This window comes from Chrysemys picta, chromosome 1 (assembly GCF_011386835.1).
Source record: "Chrysemys picta bellii isolate R12L10 chromosome 1, ASM1138683v2, whole genome shotgun sequence".
NCBI classification, from domain to species: Eukaryota; Metazoa; Chordata; order Testudines; family Emydidae; genus Chrysemys; species Chrysemys picta.
In genome coordinates this window covers 88,084,093-88,096,664 of record NC_088791.1, presented here as the reverse complement: position 1 = coordinate 88,096,664, position 12,572 = coordinate 88,084,093, and the positions used below count along the sequence as shown (strand labels likewise).

At 47.3% G+C, this 12,572-nt stretch overlaps 1 protein-coding gene across 2 annotated transcripts in view; it reads right to left on the bottom strand.

The window, feature by feature from the left end:
• The window catches only part of LOC101933366 (solute carrier family 23 member 1-like), an 82,689-nt gene extending 71,331 nt beyond the window's left edge, over positions 1 to 11,358 (bottom strand). The window contains exons 1-2 of one of the 2 annotated variants that reach the window (XM_065561829.1): positions 11,249 to 11,358; positions 532 to 611 (exon numbers count right to left, since the gene is read on the bottom strand). In XM_065561829.1, the coding sequence (XP_065417901.1) occupies positions 532 to 585 (54 nt within the window). In that variant the 5' untranslated portion in view covers positions 586 to 611; positions 11,249 to 11,358. Of the gene's footprint in view, positions 1 to 531; positions 746 to 11,248 lie in introns of those variants that run through there. The other variant, XM_005305295.4, reaches the window with a different exon arrangement.
• Between the last annotated feature and the right edge of the window lie 1,214 nt (positions 11,359 to 12,572).

Here is a 12,572-nt window from a genome sequence, read left to right as displayed (position 1 = left end):
CTCCATCAACCTCTCTGTCAATTTACCTCTTTTGAAATAGACCCATTTAAAAAGAAAAAGAAAAAAAATCCTTCACCAGTTTTAATTTTCTCTGCCCTTGTCATCACATAAAACCTCCAACCAAGGGACACAGTAACAAGAGGAAGAAGGTTTAATCTCTTCTGAAACAGATATGTAGACTATAGTAGAATCAGGGTCAGTTCATCGCCTCTCATCTTTTCTCTCTTATTTATAGAATACAAGAAAAGCACTCCAAAGAAGCAAAACAGCCTTTAAATTACTATTGTACAAGCAACAGGATTTAGTGAAGAAAATACCAGACCATGTCAGCCTCATCTTTACAAAGGACCCTAGAAAGACTGTTCAATCTGTCTTTCTTCCCTCCCCCTTTCAGTCACTCTAACACACCCCTTCTCTCTCTCTCTCTGCTGCTTCTCTTTCCACTTCCCTCCCTTGCTCCTGTTAGCTTTCCTTCTCAGAACTCATACAGACCGTATGCAAGCTATATTTTTCTTAAAGCAATAAACTCACCATAAAACTGGGGTTCTCCAGCCCATTGACATCTTTGACTGCTGAGTGCGTCATTCCTTCCAATTTTCTTCAGTGGCTCCCTTTAAAAAAGAAAGAATAGAGGAAGGGAATCTTCAAAAATCACTTCATGCTCCAATAAATAAAATCCTGAACAAACAACTATTCAGCAGCACAGGAAGTCTGACTTCCAGGAGCCCAAACTCAGTCCCAGCCATTCATGTAAGAAGAATTATAAAGGAATTTTCTTTTTTTTGTCCTGCGTAAATCATTTACTGTCTCAGTTGATTAGAAAATCAGTGCTTGGAGCACGCTGATAGGCTGCGCTTCCCTGGATAGATTGCATCGTAAAAGATGACAGAAAATCCTTCCTTGCTAGGTAAGGGATTGTGTCAAGCAAAACGTTTCCTTGTCGGCAACATTGTTGATTCAGCTCAGATTAACATCTTCCACCTGGGTTGGGTCCTCTAAAAAAGCTTTCATTGTTCTTTAATAAACTCAGTTCACAGACAGCTTCCCTTATTCTACATGATGAATAGGGTGGAATGCATTATTGTATTTTTCGACTCAGGTACAACCCATTCATCCTGTATGTGAACCTTCTTGAAACATGAAGAGAATGAAGAACATAGGCAAACTGGATCCTATCTCAGACCACAACCAATACCTGAGACTTCAGAGGAAGATGGAAAAAACCCATAATGCACTTGGTCAATGGTGCAACTCTTTACATGGATATGAGCTCCTGACCACTGATATAGTTGATGACTTGAAGCATGAGATTTATTTACCCTGTTCTTAATAAGTGCAACTGATACATATTATTGTTCATAAATTCATTCAGCCCCTCTAAAAGTCAATATTTAACTCACTGGCTTCCTAAGGCTGTGAACTACATAGACTGACTGCTCCCTGTATGAAGCAGCACTCCACCTAAATATACTGATCACTAATTTGGAATGTCTCTTTGCTTTTGTAAGCAGAGTCAGGATGAGCTCTACCCTGACATCTGGTGGTGAATTATGGCGAGGGTGGAAAAGAACTTCAAGGGCTGATCTTGTTTGCATAGGCACACCCACCCGCCTAGCCTGGGACAACAACAACTGAAAGTGGTTACTTTGGCTGGTGTGGGATCCCCAGTTTCTCTGTTACTGGGGCAGGAAGAATAAAGTGTTGTTACCCTGATTCTGTGAATCAAGGCCAGTGGAACTGCTGTATGACAGAGGGACTCACCAGTAACTAAGTAGCACTCGCTAGACAAGGGGCATGGGTTACAAAACCCAGTGAATTGAGAGAGGTTGGGGACAGGTATGTATACTGGATGGGCCCCTTTTGAGGGCCACCAATTGCAACCTTCCCCCCCCCCCCCTGCACTGTTGAATAGCAGAGCTAAGTTTGCTTCCATTAGGAGTCTAGCTAGAAGTTGCTGAACTGAATTTGCTTTGGGCCAATGGTGCACCAGCACTGGGGCTCCCCTACTACAAGCTAAAATCACTAAAAGAGCTAAAATTGCTGAGCTGAGATCACTGAGTGCTGTGTTAACCAGTGGGGGAGCCTGAAGATATATTGCTAAGCAGCTGGCAGAGCCAAGCAGTTTGTGGGATGGTTGGAGCGGCCCGTGGAATGGGGAACAGAGCAGAGCAGTTTGCGGGGATGGCTGGAGGAGCGGAGCGGCGTGGCGCAGCTGGTAGAGCAGAGCCATTCGTGGTAAAGGCTGCAGCAGAACTCCACGGAGAGGTGGGGCAGTCGGCCTCAGACCACGTAAGGTGCCCCTTAACATCCCGTGTTGCCCCCCCTCCCCATTTCCGCCCAGGCTGGGGGGGGGTAAAACTCTGCAGATAAACTTTTGAACTCTGGGGTGGCACTGACCAGGGACAGAGACTTTGGGGTTGTTGGACTTTGGGGTGATTGAACTTAAGACCCTGAGGGGGAAAGGACACTGCCAAACTTACTTGGAGGTGGGTCTTTTGCTCATGGTTTGTGTTATGAATCCTGTTTGTGGTGTTTCCCCAACATAATGCCGCATTGTTTCCCTCCTTTATTAAAAGGCTTTTGCTACACTCAGACTCCGTGCTTGCGAGAGGGGAAGTATTGCCTCCTAGAGGTGCCCGGGGGGTGGTATGTAATTGTCCCAGGTCACTGGGTGGGGGCTCGAGCCGGTTTTGCATTGCGTTATTGAAACGGAATTCCTAGATGCTGAACCCGGCCCTTGTTGCTGCCAACTCAGAGGGGCAGAAGGGTTACACTTTCATATTATGAAGTAGCATTTTAAAAAAGTGGTTTTGTCTGTCGTTGACTATATACCGTTCATAATCATAAATGTTCAATCATGTCTCCTGTAACTTGTTTCCTTCTCCGGTTAAATAATCCTATGGCAACATTTTCAAAATTACCCACTGATTTTGGGTGCCCAACCTGAAACACCCTTGGCCTGAATTCCAAAGCTGCTGAGTATCCACACCATCTATTCAATTGGCTTCAGATAAGAGCTGTGGCTACTCAGGACTTCTGAAAACCCAGGCCTCCAAACCTTGAGGTACCTGAAATCAGGGAACACTTGTGAAAACGTTGGCTCTAGACTTTGCAATTTTATCAGATGAGACTCTCCTCATATCTTTAACCACATGTATTGCTCTTTTCTAGAACTTTGCAGCTTGCGGGTACAGCTACACCTATCTTTTTTTGAGGCCACCAAAACTGGATATGACCCCCCAGGTCAGCTCCATTTCCTTGTGCACCAACTCTGAGATCCTCAGAGGTGCCTAAGCAGCCTTGAGAATCAGAGCCCAAATAACCACTCTTTAATCATGCAAATCCCTCAAAACACCTCCTCCATGAAGCCAATCAATGCTAAACCACCATAAAAAGAGCAATATGCATATGGTGGTGGTGGGAGCATGGAAACTACACTGATTTTGAGAATGGACCATCTCCTGCACTGCATGTCTAAATCACGTTGCCTACTTCTTATTTCACACAACATCAGGTACCAGGGCCGGCTCCAGGCACCAGCCCAGCAAGCAGGTGCTTGGGGCAGCCAACGGTGAGGGGCAGCATGTCTGGCTCTACGGCGGCAATTTGGTGGCGGGTCTCTCACTCCCTCTCGGAGGGAAGGACCAGCCGCCCAATTGCTGCCGAAGACTGAAGCGGCAGCGGTAGAGTTGCAGGTCGCAATTGCGGTGCTTTTTTTTTTTTTTTTTTTGAGCGCTGCTTGGGGTCAGGTACAATAATAGTGCTTAATAAATAATACCCAGGAGGTTGTATCATTGTTAAATTATGAGACTATGATTAATACTTTTCCTTTTTTTTAAGTGCATCCACCCCTCCCTATGTGCTCTTTCATATGTTGTCACACCCTCAGCAGAGGCCCTCATTATCCTTCTGCGTTGACTCCCTATTAACCTCTTTCCATTCAAAGAAGCATCCATTTGCTGGGATTCAATGTTTCCTACCTCTTCATATTTTTTTCAGTCCTTCACAAGACTTTGCTCCTTCTGTGATTATTTGATCTCCTTGACATTATTTTATGGAGGCCCTCATCAAAAAATCTTTGGCCTTACTCCAGCATTTAGCCAGTGATTATTTCAGAAAAACAAAGTCTTGTCACAACAATCTCTCCAGTTGACATTTGGACTCTGATTAGCCAACGTTCCTTTTTTTCCCCTTAGATAATATAGCCTTGCACATCCGCATGATACAAATGCATATCATCCCCAGCTCCGTTGCCAAGTCCTCTCGCTTAACTCTCCATACACCATTATTAAGCAAATTGCAGAGGTGGGGGGGGGGGAAGAATTATTTTTTAAACTTTTCTCATTAGTTACAGTGTTAGCCAGAGAAGATTTAAAACTGATCTGTTCCTGACTGCTCCTCCTTATTAAAGACCCCAAGGGGTGTCCTGGCCAAATTCCACCCTGGATAATTACATACTGGTGAACTAAATGTCCCCGCAGTTTAGAATGGAGACAGCAGTTGTCTTCACTTTGGGTCTCAAAACAGTATCTGAGCATGCTAGGCACCCTCCATGTTGTGTAGGAGCCAAGGCAGAAGAGATTTTGTCACCATGTCCTTCAGCAGAGAGCAGGAGATGTGTAAACTTTGTGATGCACTTTGGGATCTTTGATGAAAGTGAAGTTATCATCAATACAGCCATTCATGGTTCTCTAAGGGCACACTGTCAAGGCACAGATCTTGGTAAATTTAAAAAAAAAGTCCTCACAACATTTGACATGAATAGATATATATTCATAATTGTTTAAATTCAATAAAAACAGTTCACAAACCACACACTTAAACCTCACCCCTCATCATGGAAAACCAAAAAACACAAGAGTAGTGTGCTGGTCCCTTGGAACCAAGTAACTAACTATAAACCAACAGCAAAGTCAACAGGGCTAATATCAGGAACAAATGTTCCAAAAAAATAAAATGGTAATAGAGTCACAAAAATACAAGCAGATGTGACAGCAGAGAGCTCTGTACAGCTCCTCACCAGTAGGATCTGATGCCCCTTATGGGATACGTGCTCCCCAGTTGTGAAAACATTGAATTATAGGGCAGTCAGATATGAGAAATAAAAGTCATGTGGCTTGGAAGTAGAGCTAGTTGGAAAAATATGCAACAGAAAATAGGAATAGTTTCATGGGAAATGTTTCATATTTTTCTCAGCAGCTCTGGTTGGTTTAGATAAAGAAAGAACTTTAAATATGCTTCCCATAGCTGAGCAATAGACATGAGCAAATAATTAACAACAAATAATGTACCCAATAAATGTAACCCTGTTCTTTTACTTACAGAACTTTTGCAATCAGGATTCCCTCAGACATACTTGCAGTTAATAAATAATGTAGTATTTTTTTTATTTTTAAACTCTAATGCTTGTTCAAGAGTATATCCTAGCAGAACTGCATTGATCACTTGTGATAGATCAGAGAAGCCACATGGTATGTCCCCTGATTGGATAAGTGCACAAAGATTTGCAGTGTGTATATTTTTTCATTGATATTTTAATTTTTATTTCTGCAAATGCCCACATGTGAAGTTTCGAAATTAGTTCTCACTAAACAGCAAAGCTTGACTGCCTGAATGAGCACAGAAAGCAAACACAACAAGGAAGTGAGCCTGGCCAAAGCAAATCTAGTTAAATAGCCAAAATTCAGAGCTTTTGTAATGTTTGTCCATTACTACCATTTTTCTGACAGTAACATGGTAGTAAGAGACAGTTCCCGTCCAAAGAGCTAGAAATAGAAAAAACACTGTTATCCTCATGTTCAGATGGAGGAACTCAGGAACAGAGTGATTAAGGGCACGTCTACGCTGGCAAAGGTACAGCACCAGCAGTTACAGCATCACTCAGAGATCGTTGAAGGAAAACCACTGTTGTGAGTTCACACTGACAGCTGCCTGCGCAATAGCGTGTTCACACTTGCAGCGCTATTCAGATCAGTGCATTCTTGGCAGCTATCCCACAGAGCACCTTTTTCTCTTTTGCCGCTAAGACTTTGGGGAAGGCAGAAGGGGTCGCGGGGCATCCTGGGTCCTGTCCCAATGCCCTGTGATGCATTGCTACGTATCCCAGCAATCCCTGTGTTTCTGTCCGCATTTGGCGCCATCTTTCAGTGGTTTGTGTACTGCACGCCTTGCCCTGCCTCTTTCTGGCTGCAGGAATGTTGCTCACTCTAACCAACATGTCACGAGTGACAGTGGAGTTATTCCTTAAACTACAAAGGCAAGAGGCGTGCAACATTGATCTCTCCACACATACTAGCTACGACATGAGAATGCTTGTGGCATTCACAGAGGTGCTGACCACAGTGGAACGCTTCTTTTGGAACAAGCACTGACTGGTGGGATCACATCGTGATGCACGTCTGGGATGACGAGCAGTGGCTGCAGAACTTTCGCATGAGGAAAGCCACATTCATGGGACTGTGTGATGAGCTCACCCCAGCCCCGCGACGCAAGGACACGAGAATGAGAGTTGCCCTGTCGCTGGAGAAGCGCATGGCGACAGCACTGTGGAAGCTGGCTACTCCACACTGCTACTGATCAGTCGCTAACCAGTTCGGAGTGGGAAAGTCGACTGTTGGACTCATGGTGACGGAAGTGTGCAGGGCCATTAATCGCATCCTGCTCTGAAAGACCGTGCCTCTGGGCAACAGAGATGCCGACTCCATGGGTGCTCCGAGGCTAGCGCACCCACGGGGAAAAATTAGTGGGTGCTCTGCACCCACCAGCAGCCAAGCTCCCCTCGCCCTCACCCCCTCCTCCTTCCCTGAGTGTGCCGCGTCCCCGCTCCTCCCACGCCCTCCCAGCACTTCCTGTCCCCTCCCCGCTGCCTAACAGCTGTTTGGCGGCGCTTAGGACTTTCCAGGAGGGATGGGGAGGAGCGAGGACGCGGCACATTCTGGGGAGGAGGCGGAGAAGACACAGGGCAGGGGTGGGGACTTGGGGTAAGGGGGTGGAATGGGGGCAGGAAGGGGGCGGGGCTGGGGTAGGAAAAGGCAGGGTGGGTGGGGACTTTGGGGAAGGGATGGAATGGGGGTGGGGCAAGGGTGGGATGGAACAGGAAGAGGCGGGCCAGGGAGTCAAGGGGAAGTCGACACCTGTGCTGGGCAACGTGCGTGAGATTGTGGATGGCTTTGCACAAATGGGCTTCCCTAACTGCAGAGAGGCGATAGATGGCACGCACATTCCAATTCTGGCACCAGACCACCTAGCCACTGAGTATATTAATCGCAAGGGGTAATTCTCAATGGTTCTCCAGGCGCTTGTGGATCACCATGGGTGTTTCACAGACATTAACGCAGGCTGGTCCAGAAAGGCGCATGACGCACGCATCTTTCGGAACACTGGCCTGTTCAGGAAGCTGCAAGCAGGGACTTGCTTCCCGGACCAGAAGATCACCGTAGGAGAAGTCAAAATGCCCATTGTGATCCTGGGAGACCCCGCCTACCACTTAATGCTGTGGCTCATGAAGCCATACATGCGGCAACTTGACAGCAGCAAGGAGTGGTTCAACAACAGGCTGAGCAAGTAGAGAATAACTGTGAAGTGTGCATTTGGCTGTTTAAAAGCCCGCTGGCGATGCCTGTATGGGAAGCTGGACCTGGCCAATGATAATATTCCTATGCTTATAGCCGCGAGCTGTACACTCCATAATATTTGTGAAGGGACGGGTGAAAGCTTCGCTCGGGGCTGGACCGCAGAGGCTCAGCGCCTGGAGGCTGAGTTTGAACAGCCGGAGACCAGGGCTATTAAAGGGACACAGCACGGGGCCATAAGGATCAGGGATGCTTTGAGGCTGCAATTTGAAGCTGAAAACCACTAATATTTGTTGCTATGCTTAGGATTGCAGTGCTTGTAATGCTCGGAGGTGATTGGTGCACATGATGCCAGAGGGGCCTTAACATAATTGTATGTTGCTTTGCCGTGCCATTTTGCTTTCACTTAATAGAATAAAGATTGCTTTCAAACAAACACAATTCTTTTATTGAAAGACAACAACCAGAGGAGAGAGTCAAACGAAAAAATTCATCACCAGGGAGGCAGATGGGGGAATGGAAGGAATGGGGGAATGGAAGAGCTCAAGAGGAGGAGGGGTCCCGGGACGGCTACAGATTTGTGTATGTCCAGGGATCATACCCAACCTTCTCCTTTGGAGCACGATGCAGTGGGTGCTGTACTTCAGCAGGGCCAAACTGCAGATGGATGGGTGTTGAGTGCAGTGGAGAGTGGGAGTCCACACTGCTGAACTGGGAGGAGGGAGGACTGGAATGCTGCGGGTAGAGAGTGGAACCAGGAGGTTGATAAGAGTGTGTTGGCGGTGGGGGTGGGCGGGCGCATGGGAAAGAGTTTTGCAACAGCGGCTGCAGGGGAGGGCGGGCATGGAGCTGCTCGGTTTGAAGAGCTGGAGCGTGTCCACTTGGCACTCCATAACTGTTAAGAGCTGCTCCCGGGCTTCTTTTTGGTGTGCCACGTTCTCCTTTCGTTCCCTCTTCTCGTTGTCCCACCGCTCCTTCAATTCCTTTTTCTTGGCGGCAGAGTGCATCATAACCTCATGCATAAAGTCCTCTTTAGTTTTTCTTGGATGCTTCCTAATTCTTCGCAACTGTTCTGCCACCAATAATAAAGAAGGAGGCTGTGCTCCCAAGGTCATCTCTGTGAAGTTTAAATGCAACATTTTGCAGAAGCAGTATTTTTTGCTACACAGACAACACTGTTTCATTGCTTTAAAACACAGCCAGTACTCACACACCTGTCACTAACTGGCGGACCCCAGGCAAGCACACATAAGCCAAAATGGTGAGTAGCTGCAGGGGCAGGGTAAATCACTGTTCCCGGACCCTGCTGTACACTGGGCACATGGCTCTTGGGCACTTGAGGAGAGCCACCACTATAAGGTGGGCCTGATAATCATTCCTGTCCCCACACTTTCCACAGGAGGTGATCATTATGGAAGATATCTCACTGCTGCAGGTGAGCAGGGAATCAAGGGAGGGTCTTCTCCAAGCCTGTGGCTTCTGCCCTGGCCCCTATGTGGCTAGTCTGTGTGCAGCAATCGTCTCACCCCGCCCCCGTAACGGCACAGTGGCATGGGAAAGTTACAATTAATGGGACAAGAAACAAAGCAGCTCTGCCGAGGAACCTGCAGGAGTGGATTTCCCAGTATCTCCACGAGAGTTTCCTGGAGATCTCTGAGTGAGATTCCCATGAAGTGAGGGAGAGTATCAACAGCCTGTTCTGCCGCTCAAACTAAGCATACGGTGGGAGACAAGCCTGCTTCCTGCAACCCTCCTGCCCCCAACAACTCGCTTCAGCAATTCCCAAAATCAGGTCCACTTACCAGGGGCCTCCTCTCCTGTTTGCACTTTGCTAAGATCCGACTGCTGGGACTGGCTAGGCTCCTCAGGGGTAGAAAAGAGCTCCTGACTGCATGCATCTCTGGCCTCTGACTTATTCTCTGCCTCTGGTTCCCCCTCCCCCTCTTCATCCAAGATTGTCTCCTCCTGGCTTGATCCACCCTCAACTGGCATGTGAGCCAACAAAGTATCCACAGGGGCCTTCACAGTAGAGGTGGGGTCACCACCGAGTATTGCGTCCAGCTCTTTGTAGAACCGGAAGCTTGTGGGCACAGCACAGGAGCGGCAGTTTACCTCCCGTGCCTTGTGGTAGGCATTCCGCAGCTCCTTCACTTTGACCCTGCACTGCAATGTGTCCCTGTCATGGCCCTTTTCTATCTTGTATCTAGAAATCTGTCCATAGATATCATAATTCCGACAGCTGGAGCACAGTTATGACTGCACTGCCTCCTCTCCCCAAATGCCGATGAGGTCCAGCAGCTCAGCATTGCTCCAAGCGGGGGATAACCTGGTGCATGGAGCAGGCATGGCCACCTGGAAAGATGCTCTGAGACCACTACACGCGTCACCCAGCAAACAGGAAGGGGACTTTCAAATTTGCAAAGGAATGTATGTGGTGGGGCTGATGGTTGGTCACCTGAGGGCAGGACAATAGAGTTCAAACCGATGGCCAGAGAGGAGAGAACAGGAATTGTGGGACACCTCCCAGAGGCCAATCGCAGCGCTGTAATCACCAAGATGTGTACACTGGCACCATAGCGCTGTAGCCATGGCACAGAAAGCTGTACACCTCTCATCGAGGTGTTTTTTTTAAGGTGCTGCATCTGCGCAGTTTCTGCACACTAAGTGGCTTGGCAGTGTGTATACCTCGGGAGTTACAGCACTCAAAGCTGCTTTATTGTGCACAAACTTGCCAGTGTAGACGGGGCCTAAGTGTCTTGGCCAAGATTAGACAAAAGTATCTATGGTATAGCAGAGACTAAAACACAGATCTCCTGTATCCCAAACTAGCACCTTCACCACGAGGGCAGCTAAAGTGTGATTAGCCTTTTTTTAAAGACACCAATTACATTAAAGACAGTTGAAATACATAAATACTTCCCCACTATTACTTTTTCATGTAAGCAATTACTGTAGTCGACATTGGGAAATTGCACAGTCTCAAATAGGAGACTCACATAACTGGCTAGGTCCAGATGCAATGCAGCGGGTGCTGCATAAGCATCCCCAGCACAAGCCTATAATTCATCTCAATCTTGATCGGCAATATCTCCTACTCAAGTATCAGAGGGGTAGCCGTGTTAGTCTGAATCTGTAAAAAGCAACAGAGGGTCCTGTGGCACCTTTAAGACTAACAGAAGTATTGGGAGCATAAGCTTTCGTGGGTAAGAACCTCACTTCTTCAGATGCAAGGTTTGCAAGGCTTAGTCTTAAAGGTGCCACAGGACCCTCTGTTGCTAATATCTCCTACTGTATCTCCTCCCTCTGGAGCTGCAGGATCACTTGTCACCCCCGCGTGCACACACATCCACACCTGTCAGTGTACCTCCACTCTCCTTTGCATCACCACCAGTTAATCTGATCACGGGTATCTCACAAATTGTTGCCAGTGATGATGCTATGGATTTTCTCATCTCCATTCCACGTCCGATCCCTAGCACCTCCGCCTCATCTGCTGCTCCTCATTCTCATCCCCATCCTGTTCTTTTAGACTCCTACCCAGTCCTGTCTGCTGTCCATCCCCATGTCAGTTCAAGTCACTCTTGAAAATCAAGAGTGCATCAAAAATCAAACCCAGGTGGCTGGCAGACAGCAAAGCCCTGAGTAGCCTTTTATCATTATCAATAATGTTTACATACCTGAGGTCCTCAGTCAAGCTTCCCTCAGAAGTTCTTGTTCTTGCAGTGTGAGAGAGAGGTTTGCTTTCCTTCATTGTTGTGCTTTTTGGCACCACGGGAACTGTTCTGCACTGGAGCACGAGAACAAATTATAGAGCAGCTACCAGGCTTGAGGAACCATGTCAAAAACTGACTAGTGTTATGTGGGTGTGGGCAGAGTTGGGCGTAAAAACCTGTATCTGATTAAAGAGGCCTCTGATTTGTTTGTATGTGGGATGGGCAGATGAAGATAGCTCTCTGGTTACCCCATCTGTCTCAAAAGGGAGGTAGGTTGCCCTACTTTCCTAGGAAAGGTGTGGCTTTGTTGGTCAGGTGTAAATTGCATTTTTGGCTGCAGGAGGAAAAATGCAGCTACCAGAGAGGGGGAGCATGAGAGAGCATGGCCTGGGAGGAACATTAATGAGGGGCGTTAAATAGACATTATGCTCATGGGAAGAGCAGCAATTGCAATCTCACCAGCAGATCCAAACTGGATTGCTTGCTGTGGAACTGCAGAGCAGGAATTGGGGATCATGTGGTTGGAAGACCATGGTGGGGACATTGGAAGTGACTGAGTTCTCTAATGTAGACGTGGCCTAAGTCAGTACCAAATGCCCGGGGATCAAACCTCACCTCCTCCCTGTCTGTTGGTTCAAACAAAGCATCTCTATCCATCGCTCTGTCATCCTGATCTTATCTTTAAGAGAGGTCAGTGTGTCCTTGTACCATCTTCAGGAATATGTTTACACCATATCTGGTATTGGGGGGTCCTGGTACCACACCTCTGGAATGTGTTTATGGGAGTGTTCTCTGCCAAACACTTCTTTGCAATACAAGCCCTTTCTTGTCAGTTTCTGTGAACTTGCACATAGGCATGTTTTGTAACAGAGCCTGATTTTTGCTAACTTTGCTTTATATCAGCAGGGCCAGACTTTAGTTCAGGCTTTAGGCCTTACACCAGGCCCCCTTATACTAGGCCTCATGTGTCAGGCTCTCTCTTTCGACTACAGTTACATAAGACCCTTTGGTTTTGTTTTCCTTCTCAGAGTGAACATGTGTGTGAATAAAACCCTGCATTTAAGAAATGTGTGGCCAGAATGGCTGGTCTCTGATTGTTGCTAACCCAGCTGATCCCATTCTCTGTACAGATCCCTTCCTTTCTGGCTTCTCCCTAATGAAAAACTACAGAAGAAAGGGTCTTTACCCACTCACTGCCCCTCCCACCTGAGCTGTGATTGGTCCCCCTCATTGGGATAATCCACTCCCACCTCTTACACAGCACAGTGCCCAGCTGTTGGTATTGGAT